The sequence below is a fragment of the Carettochelys insculpta genome, chromosome 3 (genome assembly GCF_033958435.1).
Source record: "Carettochelys insculpta isolate YL-2023 chromosome 3, ASM3395843v1, whole genome shotgun sequence".
NCBI classification, from domain to species: domain Eukaryota; kingdom Metazoa; phylum Chordata; order Testudines; family Carettochelyidae; genus Carettochelys; species Carettochelys insculpta.
Genome location: NC_134139.1, coordinates 172,909,502 through 172,927,487, shown reverse-complemented (window position 1 = coordinate 172,927,487; position 17,986 = coordinate 172,909,502). Strand labels below are relative to the sequence as shown.

General features: G+C 45.0%; 1 protein-coding gene across 4 annotated transcripts in view; it reads left to right on the top strand.

Moving 5' to 3' along the window:
- PXDN (peroxidasin) overlaps positions 1-11,134 on the top strand; it is a 137,195-nt gene extending 126,061 nt beyond the window's left edge. For 2 of the 4 annotated variants that reach the window (XM_074991211.1, XM_074991209.1), the window contains 2 exons: positions 4,854-4,967; positions 8,209-11,134. In XM_074991211.1, the coding sequence (XP_074847312.1) occupies positions 4,854-4,967; positions 8,209-8,334 (240 nt within the window). In that variant the 3' untranslated portion in view covers positions 8,335-11,134. Of the gene's footprint in view, positions 1-117; positions 748-4,853; positions 4,968-8,208 lie in introns of those variants that run through there. The other 2 variants (XR_012645112.1, XM_074991210.1) reach the window with 2 other exon arrangements.
- Positions 11,135-17,986: the final 6,852 nt, after the last annotated feature.

The following is a 17,986-nucleotide window of genomic DNA, read 5'->3' as shown; positions in this document are numbered from 1 at the left end:
CCCAGGGGACTACCCCACATGGGCAGGATACCCCATGGCCACTGTGCTTTTGGATGGGGGAATGTGGCCCTGAGGGGCATGATAAGGGACTGAATTGCCATCTGTCTCTCCATACAGCCATGCCATACGAGGGATGGGAGAGTCCCATGCTCTCCATCGTCCTACACAACCCCCCAGAGGCAGTGGAGGGGGTCCAGGCACCTGCCCCCAGGAGCACCACAGCAGGCCCGTAGCCGGAGACCTAAGAGGCGGTCAGGGGATGACATCGCCAGCTGCCTCCGTGCCAAAGTGGCTGAATGATGCCTTTGGCTGAAGGAGGCCAACATGGCCTTGTGGAAGGTGGCCTGGGACAGACTCATCGACAGCCTGGAGGGCATAACAGGCATCCTCCAGGAGCACATGGAGAATGTGGCTCCCTTTTCATGCCTCCCACCCCACAGAGCACCCTGCTTCCCTCCCCGTCCATCCAGTCTGACCCTGCCAAAGCCCTCCCAGTGCAGCCAGCCCCACCACGGACCCCAAACCCGGGGAGTGAGGGGATCCCAGGGCTGACAGGGCTCACGGCCTTCCACCCCTGCCCTTGAGTGATCCCCCCATTCCCCTTCCATGTTCCTCTCCCTCCCATCTCCCCTCCAAGTTAAAGTCCCTCCCATTCCCCCTCCATCTTCCAGTCCCTCCCTGCCCCCAATGTACATAGTTTGCCCCCTCCCCATTGTACATATTTTTTGAATTTGATAATAGTAGCATATTCACAGTTTGTAGTAAATTTTATTTTCGAAAGATCCCTGTGTCCCGTCCTCTTTGTGGAGGGATGGTGGGGGTTGATGTGTGGGTATGGTGGTGGTGGGGAGGGGGAAGGGGATGGTGAATGGTGACTGTGGGTGGGGGTCAGTGGGGCCTATGAGTGAAGCTGTTATGGAGGGCCTCCCAAATTGGGACCTCATCCCGGTGGGCCTGGCACCTGGGGGTAGTGGCTGGCTGGTCTTACCTGGGGCCAGACTCAGCTGCCAATCCCTGCATGAAGGTGGCACCCTTGTCCTCCATGATGTTGTGGAGGGCTCAGCAAGCGCTCACCACCTACAGAGTGTTCTGCACCCAACCTCCAGCTATGAGAGGAGGCACCGCAACTGTCCCATCAGATGCCCGAAGGCTCGCTCCATCATGGTGTGGGCCTGGTTCAGCCACGTGTTACAGAGCTCCTGGGTGGCGTTGAGCTGACCTGTATATGGCTGTATTAGCCATAGCTTTGGGGGAGTGGGGAGGGTAGGCATTGTCCACTACCATGAAGAGTGGCATAATGACATCCTGAACCGGGAGCTCCCCCTGGAGGATGAAGGTCCTGGCCTCTGTGCACCAGCAGAGGCCTGAATTCCAGAACACATGCATTGTGTATCTAGCCCGCCAAGCCCACAAAGATCCATGAATTGGCTTTTGGGATCCACCAGGGCCTGGACCACTACTGAGTAATTGTCCTTTCTGTTACTGTAGTGGCTGGCACTATGTGCTGGGGCTCAGGTGGGGAGGTGCATCCCATCCAGGGCACCAAAGCAGTTCAGGAAGCCAAGTGCAGCGAATCCCACAATGGCTGCATCCAGATCCCCCACGTGGATGACCATGTGGTGCAGAATCACAGTGATGGCTTGGACAACCTTCATGGGATGGAGGACACGTGCTCTCGTGAGAGCGTGGTGGGGAGTTCACAGCCCCTGGACCCCCTGCCCTCTCCCAGCCCCTGCCCCCATGCCACCGGGGTCCTCCTTGACCAGGAGACCACCCTCCCCATGATGAGCTTGTGACCCGAGCATGTCTTACTTCCATGAGGACAGCCCCAATGGTGGCCTTGCCCACCCCAAAGTGGTGGCCCACGGAGCACTAGCTCTCCAGCCTGGCCAGCTTCCAGATGGCTATGGCAACCCTCCTTTCGAGGGAGAGGGTGGGCTGCATCGAGGTGTCCTAGTATCTGAGTGTGGGGACCAGCCAGTGGCAGAGCTCCTGGAAGGTCTGCCTGCTCATGCAGAAGTTCCGCAGCCATCTGGCATTGTTCCACTGTACCAGCACCAGCCACTCCCACCAGTCCAAGCTTCTGGGATGGCTCCAGAGGCACTGGGGCACCCAGGAGGGGCACGGGCGGGATCCAGGCTGGGGGTACTCTATGGCTCTGTGGGGGCAGCTTGCCCACATGAAGAGGTTGGGGGGGTGGCCGCAACAACTGCACAGCATGGCTAGCACAGTTTCCAGTATAACACTGTCTAATATCAGGAGCAGCTGCTGGGTCTCCATTAGGCTGCATGCTGGCCCTCTGGTTCCTGCATGGGCTATGTTTGGCTTGGGACAGCTCAGCATGTGCAGGGTGAAGGGGCTGGAGAGGGGCCTTTTCAGGAAGCAACTAGCTGGGGCCCCTGGAAGGGCTGGTGCACAATGCAACTCTGTCCATGGCGTGTCCTGCTCCATTCTTTCAAAAGAGCGCCTGGAACGGTGTGGATGCTCCCTTTTGAAGGAGCAGATTGAGGGTTCAATCCGCTTTTGTGTAGCCACGCTCTTTTGAAGGGCTAAAATTCAAATATTATCATTCAAAGTTTTCCCTTTCAAAAGAGAACTGTTGTGTAGACACAGCTTTTGACTTCGTTGACGGCTGTCACTAAAACTAGGTTTGAGCAATACATCACATGTATGCAGTCATTCTCTGTGTATGAAACTATTTAGGGAATGAGCTTTTTCCTTCATGCTTGTATAGGGTTTAAGACTTGGAATTTATAGAATCTGGGTTTCTGGTGAGCATCTGAGTTACAGTTGTTAGTTGAGCCAAGTCATAAAATATGCAATTCATATGAAATAATGTGCCAGATTACAGTTGTAAATAATTATACCAAGGATTCATCTATTTTTAAAAAGACTTTTACAGTGTAGCATAAAATAAACCACTTAATAATCAGACTGACTAAAGTAACCATAATAGTAGCCCCTCTAAAAAGTTTATGCAGAAGGTGTTTTACCTTACCGGGAATGCCGAAAGTTTGTCATAAGAAGTGAAGCTCCTTCAGAAGTAATTCTACATTAAGGCTATAGCTACATTTGCCCCAGATCTTCGAAAGGGGCATGATAATGAACCTAATCGAAAGATGCTAATGAGGCACTGCCATGAATATGCAGCACCTCATTAGCATAATAGCAGCCACAGCACTTCAAAAGTGCAGCTTTCAATCATACATGGCTTGTCTACACTTCGAAATTCCCTTCCTATTTGGTTATAGGAATAAGGGGCTTTTTGAAGTGTGCAGGGTCCTTTCGAAAAGGACCCCATATAGACAAGCCGCACTTTCAAAGTGCTGCGACTACCATTATGCTAATGAGGTGCTGCATTTTCATGGCAGTACCTCATTAGCATCTTTCGATTAGGTTCATTATCATGCCACTTTCGAAGTTCTGGGGCTAGTGTAGACGTAGCCTAAATGTGTTGTCTATGTTAGTGATTTCAAAGCATATATTTGACTATACAGTAGTTTGACCTCCCTGTTCACAGGTTCAGTTTACATGCATAGCATATATCTACAACCTAGATAATTCAGGTGGTCTGACTTGGGGTTGAATGACCAAAATTCAGGTACAAAATACACTGTAAAAGGAAGTCCTAAGACACTGTTTTCCAAAATGTGGAACATGGCAGCAGTTCAAGGGGTACGTGACAGAAGATAACTTACTAAAAACCATGAGGTAAGCACTGGGACTGCCTGGGTCAGGGGGTGTGCCAAAAAGGCTGAAGTCTCAACAGGGGTGCATGAAAGTTTTAAGTTTGGGAAACACTGTCCTAAGCGATCCTTGGGTGAGCTCTAAATTATGCGCTTCTGCCCATGGTTTCAAAGGACAACTCTGCTGCTGTACACAGGTTCCCTGCATACACTCCCCTACCTTAGGTAGAAAGGTAAACTAGTTTTATGGCTTCTTTGCATCAATAGAATGGTCATGGAAGTCAATAAACTTCCTTTTCATCATTGCAGTCTTATGAATTTAGTTTTCTGTCTCTGTATTTGTCATAGTTTTTTGTTTGACAGCCATGGATGCTGTAGGTGTGTGTTTCAAGGGTAAGAAAATATGTCTGTGGTTAGTGTTCACACGCAGACTCATTCTGTATGTGTTTCTTGCCTCCAGCCTTTTAGATTGTCAAGAGGTATACTATATAACTAAAGCTGGCTAAAGAATGGGAATCTCTTCCACTTTTTTAAGGAAAAGTTTTGTCCCCAAAGTGGGATAAAATGTAAAAAATACCAGAATTTTAATGGAAAGGGATTCCAAGAAGAAAAATCCAGTTAAGAGGAACCAAAGTGGAATTTTTTGGCTTCCTGCCTGCACTCAGGGAATGTTCTTAAAAGTTTTTCTTATGAAATTGTTGAGAGCCTTCCAGTCTGGCTACCAGAGCAGCAGGAAGCCCAGGTGCTTTACCTCCCTGTCAAACCCCACGCTTCAGGACGCATTGTGCCTCTCTGGCTCCCAGGGCTGAGGGGAAAGTGAGAGGCTGAACACGCCGCCTGGAGTTGGGAATGTGGGAGGAGTAAAGTGCCTTGGCTGTGGGCTTCTCTGTCCTCAAAATGGTGGGAGTGGGGAATGGGAGACAGAGCTTTTAGTGCTGTGGGGGGAGGTGGGTGGGCGTAGTGCCCTGTGCTCTGCTGTATTTCAGCAAAACTCCTGTTGAATTTGTAATAGATTAAGTGAAACATTTCATGACTCCAAATCTCCATTATGCCTAAAAGAGAGTAACCAGCCAGATGCTCCCACATTAATGTTTTGAGTGGATTGTATACGTAAGCAAGAAAAGCTTTACTTTTGTTCATTTACTAATTTGTTTTTCCTGTCTACAGATAAAGAAATTGGAATCACGTCTTAGTAGAACTGATTGCACGGATGAAAAGGGTAAATCATATTCCAGCAATGAAACTTGGAAAAAGGATCCTTGTACTGTGTGTGAATGCAAAGTGAGTATGCTGAAATCCATTGCAATGTTTAAGACATAATTTCAGTCTATTTTTGAGACACAGCCTCTTACATTGTACCCATAATTTTGTAAATTGAAGTCGTTGTTCTTTCAATCTGTATCTGCAAAGAGTTGCTGCAGAAATTAACACCTTTCAGCCCTCCATCTAACAGTACTTACAATCTAATAATTAGATCTCTGCATAAACCTGATTTCCATCATTTGGCTGGTGTTTTTTGTACTTCCAAAAGAGTGGATTAAAAAGGGCCAGGCCTGGAAGAAGCCCCTACCAAAATAATCTCTTATGGAATATAAGAATTAGTAAAAACTTATATACTGAAATGTTACTGTTTCCCTTCTTTTTAACCTTTAGTGAAAATTATGTTACATGAGAAGAAAAAAACTTTGGCTTTGTGAGATCGCTGAACTTTGAGTCAATTTTAGATAATGAATCAATATGCAACTTATAAATTGTATTACTAATCACGTTCAGTGCATTAATGTCTAAGGATCAAACAAGAAGTATACTAGGCGTTCTACAGAGTAGTGGAAGAGTATTTACAGTCTAAATAGGAAAGACAAGCACATGGTGGGATAAAGGAATATAACATACTAGCAGAGTTATAATAATAATAATAATATGCAGTATAAAGTCTGTAAAATCAGAATCACAGGACAAGAAGTGACCTTGAAACTTCATTTAGTCCAGCCCCCAGTTCTCACAACAGAACTAAGTATTCTGTAGACCATCCCTGATAGGCTTACAAATAACAAGCAGCCCTGTGGCACCTTAGTTGTGAGCTTTCACAGCTAAAACACACTTCAGGGTTAAAAAATTGAAAGGAAAAACAGAATCCAGGGTTTATATAGCGCAAAGGAGGGGGAGTGGTACCTGTCACTAGTAGGACTGAAGCAAGTTAAGTAGGATGTGTCTCATTCCTGGGAATATCAAAGGTGGGGAAATTGCCCTTGTAGTGAATAAGATAGTTATTATTTATTCAGGTCAAGGTTAAAGGTGTCAAATTTGAAGATGAATTCCAATTCGCATCTCCCTCTGTAATCTTGTGGTAAAATTCTTTGGTGGAAGAATGGCTATTTTAAATCCATTACTGAATGTTCAGAGAGATTAAAGTGTTAGGTGTTTGTTTCACCTACTCTTAAAAATCTCCTGTCATGGAGATTCCACAAGATCCCTAGGCAAGTTGTAGACATGCTTAACCACCAGAGCTATGTCTAAATTACAGGGATTTGTTGACAGAAGTTTATGTTGGAAGATATCTTCCAAAAAAACTTCTATTGACAGAGCACGGACAAACTGCCAAGCAGATCGCAAGCTCAATCTCCTTTGTCAACAGGTTGTGGCCAAACTGCCAAATGGATCACAAGAGCAATCCGCTGTGTTGACACAGCTCTATCAGCAAAATAGCCACCCAGAACCACACCAAACAGGGTAGCCCAGTGTTCCAGAAGCCCTGCATGTCGATAGAGGCCCCCAGAACATCCATACCAGCTTTATGTTGACAGATCGGTATCAACAGAGGCATTATTCCTCATGGGGAGCAGAGTAAAGCTGTTGACAAAAAGTGCTGCATCCTGTCGAATTATGTCGTCAGAACACCTTGGGAATCTGAACATTCTGTAGGTTTTGTCCACAAAACAGATGTTTTGCGGACAAACCCCTCTAATGTAAACGTGGCCCCTAATAGTTAGGAAGTTTTTAAACCTAAACTTTTGCTGCAGTTTGCTTCTTGTCCAAACTTCAAAGGTTAAGGAGAATAATTTTTCTCCTGCTTCTGTCTAACAACCTTTTATGTTCTTAAAATCTTTTATGTTGTCTCTCAATTTTCTCTACAGTGAACAAACCCAATATCTTTAGTTCTCCATCAGAGGTTATGTTTTCTAGATTTCTAATGTTTATTACAGTTCTCTGAACCTTCTCCAATTTAGACACACCCCTCTTGAAATGCAGCACCCAGAACTGGACACAATACTCCATTTGAGGCCTAATCAGCACAGACTAGTGTGGAAGAATTACTTCTCGTGTCTTGCTTACCACACTCTTCCTAATACATCCCAGAATGATTTTTCTTTTTTTTTCTTTTGCACTATTGACTCATATTTAGCTTGTGCTCTCCTGTGATCCAAAAATCTCTTTATGCAGTTACCCTTCCTAGGCAGTCATAGAATCATAGAATGCTAGGACTGGAAGGGACCTCGAGAGGCCATCGAGTCCAGCCCCCTGTCCAATGGCAGGACCAAGTACTGTTTAAAACATCCCTGATAGACATCTATCTAACCTGTTCTTAAATATCTCCAGTGATGGAGATTCCACAATCTCCCTTGGCAATTTATTCCAGTGTTTGAACGGTGTTTGAACAGTGTTACAACCCCTCCCAGCTTGGTATCATCTGCAAACTTAATAAGCGTACTTTCTATGCCAATATGTAAATCGTTGATGAAGATATTGAACAGAACCAGTCCTAAAACAGACCCCTGTGGAACCCCACTTGTTACACTTTTCCAGCAGGATTGAAAACCATTAAGAACTACTTTCTGAGTACGGTTATCCAGACAGTTATGCACCCACCTTGTTGTAGCCTCATCTAAATTGTATTTGTCTAGTTTTTTTATAAGAATATCATGTGAGACAGTATCAAATGCTTTACTAAAGTCTAGGTATACCACATCTACCACTTCTCCCTTATCCACAAGGCTCATTGTCCTCTCAAAGAAAGCTAGCATTTTCCCTTTTGTATGTGCGCAACTGATTATTCCTTCCCAGGTGGAGTACTTTGGATTGGTCCTTACTGAATTTCATCCTATTTTCTTGTTAGTTCCATGGCTTTTTACATGGCTTTAGTTAAGATGGGACAAGCTAAAGGGAAAAACAAGTGAAAGGAGAGAGGGCAGTGAAGAGAAGCAGTGAGAGGAACAAGTTAGGGGAGAAGAGGATGAGGGGTGGACTGCGGCTTAAGAGATGGGACTGTGAGAGAGGGGATGAAAGTGTGGTAGAGCAAACAGACATTTTAGAAGTTGATATACAAGTTGCTTTATTTCTTCTAGATGCAAATTTGAAAAACCTCTTAAAACAAACTATGATACATTTAGCATATGTCTCAGTAGCTAAAACCTTAGAGAATATGGTTACAATACCTTCCTGAATAATGTGGCTAGCATTTCTCTTAGTATGTAAACAAACTTAAGTAAAAATGTGTTAAACTGTTCTATTTGTACTAACGCAGGTTGGTCAGATTACCTGTTTTGTGGAATCATGTCCACCAGCTGATTGCTCTACACCAGTGAAGGTGAAAGGAGTTTGCTGTCCAGTCTGTTTAAAACAAACTATTAGCAAAGAAAAGAAGCCATAAATCTCCTTTAAGAAATTAAGATGTGTCCTCTTCAAATCATTTTGATGCCAGCTGATGGCAAATACAGGTAACCAGAAGCTTAAAACAACAGCAAGAAATCAAGATTTTAGATGACAACATTCAAGTGGTGCTGTAACAATGTAAGATGCTATATTGTTTTATTATTTGCCCATAAAAAGGAAATCACAATGCAAAAATGTTGAAAGGGAAATAAACAGGTCAAGATAATTTTTGTATTAAGGTTCTCAGGTTAGACAAAATCTGGTGCTACTTTAAAAGGACACTGTCAAGTAGTTTTAGGCACCTGAACTGCCTTACATAAAAGTGTTTACATTATAAAAATCAGAACATCTTCCCTTATGAGAAATAAGCACAATAGGAATATTTACTTTTTCTTTTTAGTATCAGTCTAAATTAATAGTCAGTGCTCTGCTAATAAAGAGGGAAAGCTTAATAAAAATAAAAACTACTTTCAGAGCTCTGCTAATACAGGACCCATTTCTGCAAGCCATTTGTACGTTTGGATTGCTTAGTGAATTATGCTGGTATATGAAAAAGAAAGTAAAAAAATGCATCAGTTGCATTTCAACCTCTCTTTAATAGAAGAGGAAATTAATCAGCGTTTGATTAATTGAAGAGCATAAAATTGCTAGGGAAGGAGAAACAAACATCAAGTTTCTAGAAGGGTATAGAAACCAATGTTCCATGAATGTTATTCCTCACTTTAGAAAGCAGTACATGACTCATAAGTAGCATTTGATATTAAAATTAATATGATCTTTTTTGTCAAAATATAGGTAATTGCTTGGATATTCTTTTGTTTCATTTATTTTAAATCATGGTAAAGTGACCATCCAAAGTCTCGTTTGTAAGCAGGCTTATCTCCATCTTAGATATGCTCACGTGTATAGTTACTATGGCCCTGTTTTGAAAATGTGAAAACATCACATGGCATTTTTTAGACAGATGCACCTACTGATACATTATACATATTGCCAGTAGACACATGTTCCTGAGTATATTATGACACTGTTTGTGAAAAGAAAAATCAAAATGAAGCATTAACAATTAATTGTGAATTGACTACTCCTTTATATATATATATATTTTTTTTGCTGATGAGGTATTTGATTTTATAGGTTTTCTCCATTTTTAGCTACTACATGCATACTTTTAGCTCAGTCCCTTTATCTGACTCCTATTAAAAATGATCCTCCAGTGAACTTCACCGCTCACGTAATTCATTTTGAGCACTATAGAATACATAAATGCACACCAATTCTTCACATTTTTAATGAGCACTCCATTCAGTGAAATACAACTATCTTACCTCATTTTACGGTTTTGTTTTTCATGTATAGTGCATCTTCTGAAAAAAAAATATTCCTGATTTCTTACAATTCAGGGCTCAGTCCTGCAGTCCTAATGCAGAACTCCTACTGAAATCATTGAATTCTCTGGATTTTGAGTTAATTTTTAGCTTTTAAGAATCAGGGATTTAGGGACTAATGAAATCTCACAAATACAAACATTAGAGAGACAAGGCGGGTGAGTACTACCTTTAATTGGACCAAATTTTGTTGGTGAGAGAGACAAGCAACATGTGAACATGTAAGTCTTCTCAAATTATATAAAAACATACTTTGCGTAATAAATCAGATTTGCATGTTATAGCAACAATTTCAACTGTATTTTGGCACATAATTTCCCAGAATAGTAGCTTTAATGTACTATAATTTGATAAACTACATACTATGACACTGCTTTCAAACTTTGGTATGTATTACAAGCTTACTACAGTGACTAATTTGACAATGTAGTAATAGTAATACGTACATATGAGTGGTGTATTAAGCAAAGATGTATGTTAGAGGTACATGAGGTACTACCGTTTATATTTTTAAGAATATTATAATTGATTTCATATATAAAGTTTTGACTTATGTAACCTGTTTTAATATTTTTAGAAACTGTGTGTGGAAAGCAAGTTTGAGTATCATATGGCATCTAGGGCATGCCATTCTTTTCCATTTTTTGACATGCTAGTACTTTGTTCTGTTTTCTTGAAAGTCCAAACCATACGCTCACCCTGGAAGCTCTGTGCACATGGAACTCCCATTGTTTACAATAAGAGCCTTTCCTCAAGGGAAAGGTTAGCAGAATCAAATCAGATATTGTAACTGAAGTATGTATATGGTTATATTGATCAGTGAAAAATTGCTTCTAATGGGTTATTAATTTCATCCTATCTTTCCAAGTTTGTATAAATTGAATATCCTAATTTCAGATTGTAGAAGAGCTTTTCCATTCATACATTACTTAACAGTACCATATATCCAATTCCTTCGCTCCCTGCCCCAGAATAAAGTGAGTATCTGTTGTTTGTTCAATGTTTATTCATACGGTATAAAAAAAAAACTGGAATAACTCTTGAAATGCTTGTACGGCTGTAGTCTTGAGTTATTTTCTATAAACATTAAAAAAGATATTCACCAACAATTTTAAATGTGATAAGCAATCAAGTATTGTATAAATTTACTTTTATTACAGTGTCTACAGATTCAGCACCCATATTAACATTTCTGAAACAGTGGCCAATGGCTGGATGATCATTTCCTCAGTATCCACTGTGAGAATATCGCTGTAATATTTGCAAATTGTGCATATTTATTTACTTTTACAAACTGTTACCAAAAGCAAAGTCTTTGATATTTTTATTGTTATCAGTAAATTTACCAAAGAACTGTTTGCACTGTGTAATAAATGCTTTTCAGTTAAAATAAATGGGTCAGATTTCCTAACAGTGACTTGATTTCTTCTTGAATATTTCTTCATTTCTTGAAGCTACATTTGTGCATGTTTTTTTGATCAAACACTCACATCAGTGATTTCCTCCAAGGTACTTAGTATTAAACCTCCATATCTGACAATAAAATGATCAATTAGTAAGTAAGTAATGTCAGTATAAAAAAATTATAGACTTTAGGTGATTAAAGTATATATTTACTATTTACTGTTTGCATGGAGGGAGGAACAGAATAAAGACGGGATTGAAGAAGTTGTTATTACTACCTGGGGATTTAACAGCTTCCCACTTGAATCCTTTCTCAGGAGAGAAAAAAATAAAAGAAATGGAGGACACTTTGGAGCACTGTTCCCTCTGCTCTTTTTCCATACATGGGTGGAATAAATTTTGTTCTGTTCACCAAGGCATGTGCAGATGTGCACCACTAGAAGAAACACATGCACTCTGCTAATCAGCTGGCGGCACCTAAATCTCCCGTGAGTGGCTGCCCAGGTGTTCAGCTTTCAGAGCTTCATATCACCTATCCATGCCCCATTCCAGCACCTTTCCTTTAGTCTCCCTACCACCTTCAAAACGAGCGCACTATCCCTCTCATCAGCTATTTGAAAAGGTTTCCTCCCATCTGAGAAATGGGTAATCAGGCTTATAATACTTCTTAGCAGCTGGCTGCTTCCATGTCATTGAACTTCCATACCAGGAAGTCCTGCTTGTAGCCTCTGCTACATACACGTGCCATTTTCCTTTTGTTACTATAGACTATGGTAGAACATGTCGAAGTAAATATTTGTCACTGAGAAGGAAAGTTGGGAAAGAGCAAGATTAAGACTCAGTACAGACAGGAGTCATGACCCAGAATCTTTGCCTAGTAGCCATGGAATCCCCTTCCTTTTCAGTACAGATCTTGTTAGCGTCTTCACCACAAGCTTAGAGTTCTGTTCTCTCAAGGTAGGATGTGACATATCAAAAGCACCACTGAGCCTTGTGGTGAGGACCTGCTTTTTTCCCCATAGAACGGGTACTTTCAGAAAGCACCTACTCCATCCAGCAGGGCGGATGTAGCAGTTTTACTGTGCAAATGTTTACAACCAATTAACAGCCAAATTGCTTAGGATAAGAAGTAAAACACATATAAGTAATCAGTGGTGTAGAGGTGGGTTACAGCAGTAACAAGGACTGAATATGGTTAACTATACATCGTAGCCCACTTTGTTCCAGATACACATGGTGGCTAAATTACACTTTTAGCCAATTTATAACCCCTGGGCGAACATCCATAAGACATAATAGAGTCTTAGTCTGTCAACTTAAGTGTATATATTGTAATGGAGGAATTTGCCCCTCTTGGAGTAAGTCTTAAGATTAATAAATAAATACATAAATAGCTCAGTCGAATTTAGCTCAGTCCATCAGGCCATGGAAGTCAGTGCTACCCTGGCACAGTGCTTCATTGTCTTCAGTCATGTCTCACACTCTGCCTGCCTGCAGTCAGTTGAAGTCCTGGTGATGGTCTCCTCTTTCACAAGAGTAGGAAGCAGGACCTCATGGGGAAACGTGGTTGAACGCCTGGCCATGTCTCTCCTTGGTGGGAGTCCAAGTAAAGCTCCATAAAAGCTTGGGAGCATTCCCTGACTGTGTCCCTCAGCAATCGTTTGTTTCCATCACGGTCACAGTCTGTCACTGTCCTGGTGATCGTTTCCTTTGTCACCTGAGAGGGAAGCAAGGCCTCATGGTGGGGAATGGTTGAGGCCACAGCTATGGCCATTCTCGATGGGAGTCCAAGTAATGCTTTTAGAAGAGCGGACTCTGTAAGGGAGGGTTGATCCCTGACCATGTCCCTCAGTGGTCTGTTTTCAATCATGTTTGCTGTCCCATAGGTCTGATCTGGCATTGTGAGGGAAGCAATGCATCGGGTAGAGGAGAGAGTTGTGACCCCTGCTGGGTCCATTCTCAGTGGCAGACCAGGCAAAGATTAGGGGCAGAGTCTGTAGTGCATCAGGGTGGGCACTAGGAGCAGTCACTGACCTTGTCCCTCATCAAAGTCTCACTTGTTGTCCAGAGTCCCTTGTGGTACAGCATCTCTGAGGAGACAGCCTGTAGAGTGTAGATGGTTAGAGTCCAAGGCTGTGTCTCTTTTTGGTGGGCAGACAACTGAGTCTTCTCCTGTCAAAAGCTGCAGTCTGTGTTTGTGGAGGGGGAGGGTCCAAGGGTCTGTGGATGGCTGGCAGGCTGCAGCATGTGTTGTCTGGGAAGCAGGTTGTTTACTTCTCCTGGTACTGATGGTGGCCTGTGACATGCTTCATGTAAATGTCCCAGGACCTCCTGATGGTGTCAGACACCATCAGCCAACACGTAAGGTGGGCAAAACAGCAGCCGATGCCACAGGCCTGCAGCACTGCCTCATTGTCGGATCCCAAGCACCTAGCGTCCCAACCAACAGGGGTGTAGATCTTGATGGTGTTGTTCTGGGATCATAGACTGTCAGGCTGCTCAAAAGACTGCTGTCCTGTTCTCAAATGGGACTGCAACATCCACCATGGTGATTTTCCTGGCCTACTCATTGGTGATGATGATGTCCAGTCTGAGTAGGTTGTTGGTTTTCTAGATGGGCAAGTCCACAGCAATTGTGCTCAGTTCCTTTGCAAGGGTGGGGACAAGGCAGTCCTGGATGGCGCTGTGGTGGAGCTGCCAGGCCCTGGAGTGAAACTAGCAATTGCACAGGACGTGGGGCAGGGTCTCATTGATGTAGCTGCATCTCCTGTATCTCTTGTCGTGGTTCCCATGGACAACGGCTCCAGTGAGCAGCATGCAGTTCAGTAAGGCGCGATAGATGAAGTGCCAGTCATCGAAGCAGGTGAAGTGGCCATTGCAGAGAAAGTGGTTACTGGCATCCCACTTGCTGGTTACCTTGAACACCTTCCCCTGGTTGGGCTTCTTATTCAGAGCCTCTGTGTAGTGGTGACAGATGGTGTCTTTGAGAACCTTCTCCAAAATCATCCTGGCTGGTGGGGTGACGATGGTGTGGTCCTTGCTGGTGATGTGGGGAACCAGCATGCCCAGCTCTTGCCGCTCCTCGCTCCAAGTCCAGCAGCAGCTGATCTTCTTCCCCATGTGGTGGTGGTTGGCATTGCAGACACAGGATGAGAGTGAAGGCAGGTCCCCACTTCTTTCCTGAACTCTCCCTCATGAGTGCTGCTCAGATAAGTAGCAATGTCCTGAGCAGAGGGGACCCTGGCAATCTGCTTCTGCACAGCATCTCTCATGGCATTCTTGGCTATGTTGTGCACTCTGGCATTTGGGCAGGTCAGGAGACAGAAGGTATGAGTGACAATGGCCACGTTGCACAGGTCTCCCCATTCATGGAACATTGATGCTTCCTTGCCAGTGCAAGATGTGTATGATATCTGTAATGGGCCTCTGGGGCAAGTAGAGCCACTTCCTGACAAGATGGCAGATGGCACTGTCTTCCTCTTTTAGGGGGCCCTGAGCCACTGCTGAACCCATCACTCAAGAAGGAGATGCAGGGGATCAGGAAGGTGTTGACTCCATCTGTCTTTTGCCAGGACACGAGCAGGAACTTGTTGGTGAGGCTGGCATTGTGTAGTATCTTCTTGATGGTTTTGGACAGCTTCTGGTGTATCCTCACTCTGCTGGGGATGCCCAGGTGCTGGTAGAACTGTCCCTCCCCTGAGGTGCAGAATTCCATGGGCCTCACAAGGATCTTCTGGCAGCTGTTGACATGGAGGGAGGTGAACTTCCTGACATTGAAGCACAGGCCCATCCACTCAGCAGCCCAGCTGGCAATGTGCAGCATCTGCTGGATGCCCTCGACGGAGTTGGCAATCAGAACCAGGTCGTCCATGTAGGCCAGCACATAGATCTTATTACCATGTATGTCAAATCCCGCCTGGCCACAGGAGAAGGGTCACAGGAGCGGCTCCATAGCCAGGTTGAGGACCTGGCCCCACTCCTAGACTGAGGGGGCAGCCTTGTGTAACGCTGTGGCAGATGCAGATGGCATCCATCTCTCGTTCAGTGGAGTGGATGGTGGTGGTGAAATCATTGCAGAGGTCACGGAGCAGCTGAAGGAAGATGTCTGGCATCCCAAACTCTGCCAGGGTGTCCATGATGTGCTGGTGGGGGATGGAGCCGAAGGCATTGGTCATGTCCAACCGAGCTACCATGCACTGCCTCTGGGATTGTCTCACGTCATGGATGGCCATCTGTAGCAGGAAGTTGTGGTCATAACAGCCCTCGCGTCATATGAATCCCCTCTATGCTGAGCTCACAGTACTTCCATACACAGCCCAATTAGTGATCCTGGCCACAAGGCACCTGGCATATGGCACGTAGAGGGTGCAGCCCAGTGATATGGGTCTCCAGTTGCAGGGATCATTGTGGTTGCCCTTCTTGTGTAGCAGCATGGTCATCAACATTTTCCGGGACCCCAGAATGCAGTGTAACCTCTTGCAGAGATCGAAAAGGGTGGCAGGCACCAGGCAGCCAGGGTTGTGCTTCTTCAGGCGAATATATCTGATGCCATCTCTCCCGGGGGCAATGTCAGTGGTCCTGGCCAACCTACCATGGGCCTGCTTTTGGGTGAAGTCCGTGTCTGAGTCTACAGTAGACTCTACTCTTGGCAGCTGAAGAAGGCAGTCTGGGCAGGGCGCACTACAACTGGACTTGCTCTTGAAGATGATGGAGAAGTACGTGTGGAACCTCTCAGGTGAGACAGTGCAGTGGGATAGGGTGCCGTCCAGGATCTCCTGCATCACCCTGTGGTGGCTGGCTCTTTAGAGCCCCTGGATCTGGGTCACAGCAGCTAGGTTGTTCTGGTGGCTAGAGTCCTTCTCCTGCCCTCTCTGGTGTTGGTGGCCAGTCTGGGAGCTGGGAGCCTGCATGGGAGTCAGGCTTTCTTATATCAGTCTCCGCTCTCAGGTGTGAGGTCTTCAGCCACATCAGTCATCAGGCAGGTGACCAGAGATTCGGAGTCATCAAAGGAGGTGGTCTTGGATAGCTCCTTCATCCAGAGGTGTTGTCAGACCATGGAACCCCTCTCCCAAGGACGTCTCTCCTCATGCCATTTGGCCTCTCTTGATTCAGGTGGGGAAGAAGGCATATGAGGGACATGCAGTGGGGACTCCCTGGAAGAGGAAGCAATCTGTGCAGAGCAGGGTCCCAACAGGGATCGGAAAGTCCATGTAGAGCAGCTAGTCTTCCTCTCCTTCCTCCTTGGCAAGTCGATCCAGTGGCAGTTTGCAGGCTGGGGCCCAGTAAGAGGGAATGGCAGGTGTGGTGGTTCCAATGGCATTCTTCCTTGCTGGAGTCACAGTGCAGCAGGTAGCATCCAAGTCCCTGTCTGTCAAGGAGAGCAGCAGGGTAACAGGGAGAGTCCCAGACCCTCAGAGGGCAGCAGGACAGTAGGTGATGTCCAGGTGCGGTTCCTTCAGCAACTGTCCTTCCTGGAGCAGCAGGGTGGAGAGCAGCTCCCAGGTACAGGGTTGGGGGGTGCAGGCTCCAGGTACAGTGTCGGCGGGGGAGGGGGGGCTCCTCTGGTGTCCATTCTCACAGGGCGAGCAGCTCCCAGCTGTGGCATTGCGGCGTGGGGTGCGGGTTCTTCTCAAGGCATCCTGTTCTTCTCCCTGCAGAGCAGCAGATGAGGCAAGGTCCCACTGAGTCATCGTTGAGGTGCTGGGCTTCCCGGCAGCGGCAGTGGGCTTCAGCCAAGCACTGATATTCCATTTCTGGCTGATGGCTCTGGTCATCCTGGTGGTGGTCTCAATTTCCTTGTCATCTTCAGCTTCTCAGCCCTTCCATGGGTCTGTGCAGCAAGGCAGGTGCTCATCCTGCAGCAGCTCGGTTCCAGAGCTTCTGAAGAAGAAACAGAGGAACAAGTGGAAACAGAAATGCTTACAATGAAAAAAGAAAAGGGAGAAGAAGAAAGGAAGGAGAAAGAAGAAACAAAAGCAAAAGGCAGTCCTCCAGAAACCAGAGATGATGTCATCAAAGATGGCCACCACCAAGCGTAAAAGAAAATAAAAGTTAAAATAAAAAAAAGAAAAGAACAGAACAGAAAAAGAAAAAGCAGGGGAAATATGGGGGTGGGGGGAGAAGCAGTGAGGCTGAAGAACAGCCTGATTGGGTTTTACTGTAGCTAATGTTTCTAACAAGTAACAGAAAAGGTACATTTGACACGACAAAGCATTTGAGATCCAGGGGTCAAGGGTAGGTTAACATAAACAGGGTTGAATCAAACACAGTTTAAAAAGAAAGCCTAGAGGCATAACCCACCTCGTCCTGGATACAAATAGGAAGCATTTTATCTAACAGTCTACAAACCATCGGGCGGGGGGGCATCACCCATAAGGTACAGCATGGTCCAAAGTCAGCAGCATACATATGTTTATGTGAAGTGCTTCCCATGTCGCAATCCATCCGCCCTTTCTGATCCAGCATTTGCCCTAAGAAGAAGGAAAGTATCCCTCTAGAGAGAGCAACGAAGGGTCCTGTGGCACCTTATAGACTAACAGAAAAGTTTTGAGCATGAGCTTTCGTGAGCACAGATGCACTTCATCAGATGCTGGTCTTGGAAATCTGCAGAGCCAGGTATAAGTAAGCCAGAGCAAGGGTGGGGATAACAAGGTTAGCTCAGTCAGGAAGGGTGAGGCTTACTACCAGCAGTTGATCTGGAGGTGTGAACACCAAGGGAGGGGAAGCTGCTTCTGTATTTAGCCAGCCATTCGCAGTCTTTGTTTAAGCCAGAGCTGAGGGCATCAAATTTCCAAGATTTCCAAGACCAGCATCTGATGAAGTGAGTCTGTCCTCTAGAGAGAGTTCATCAGGTGAGCA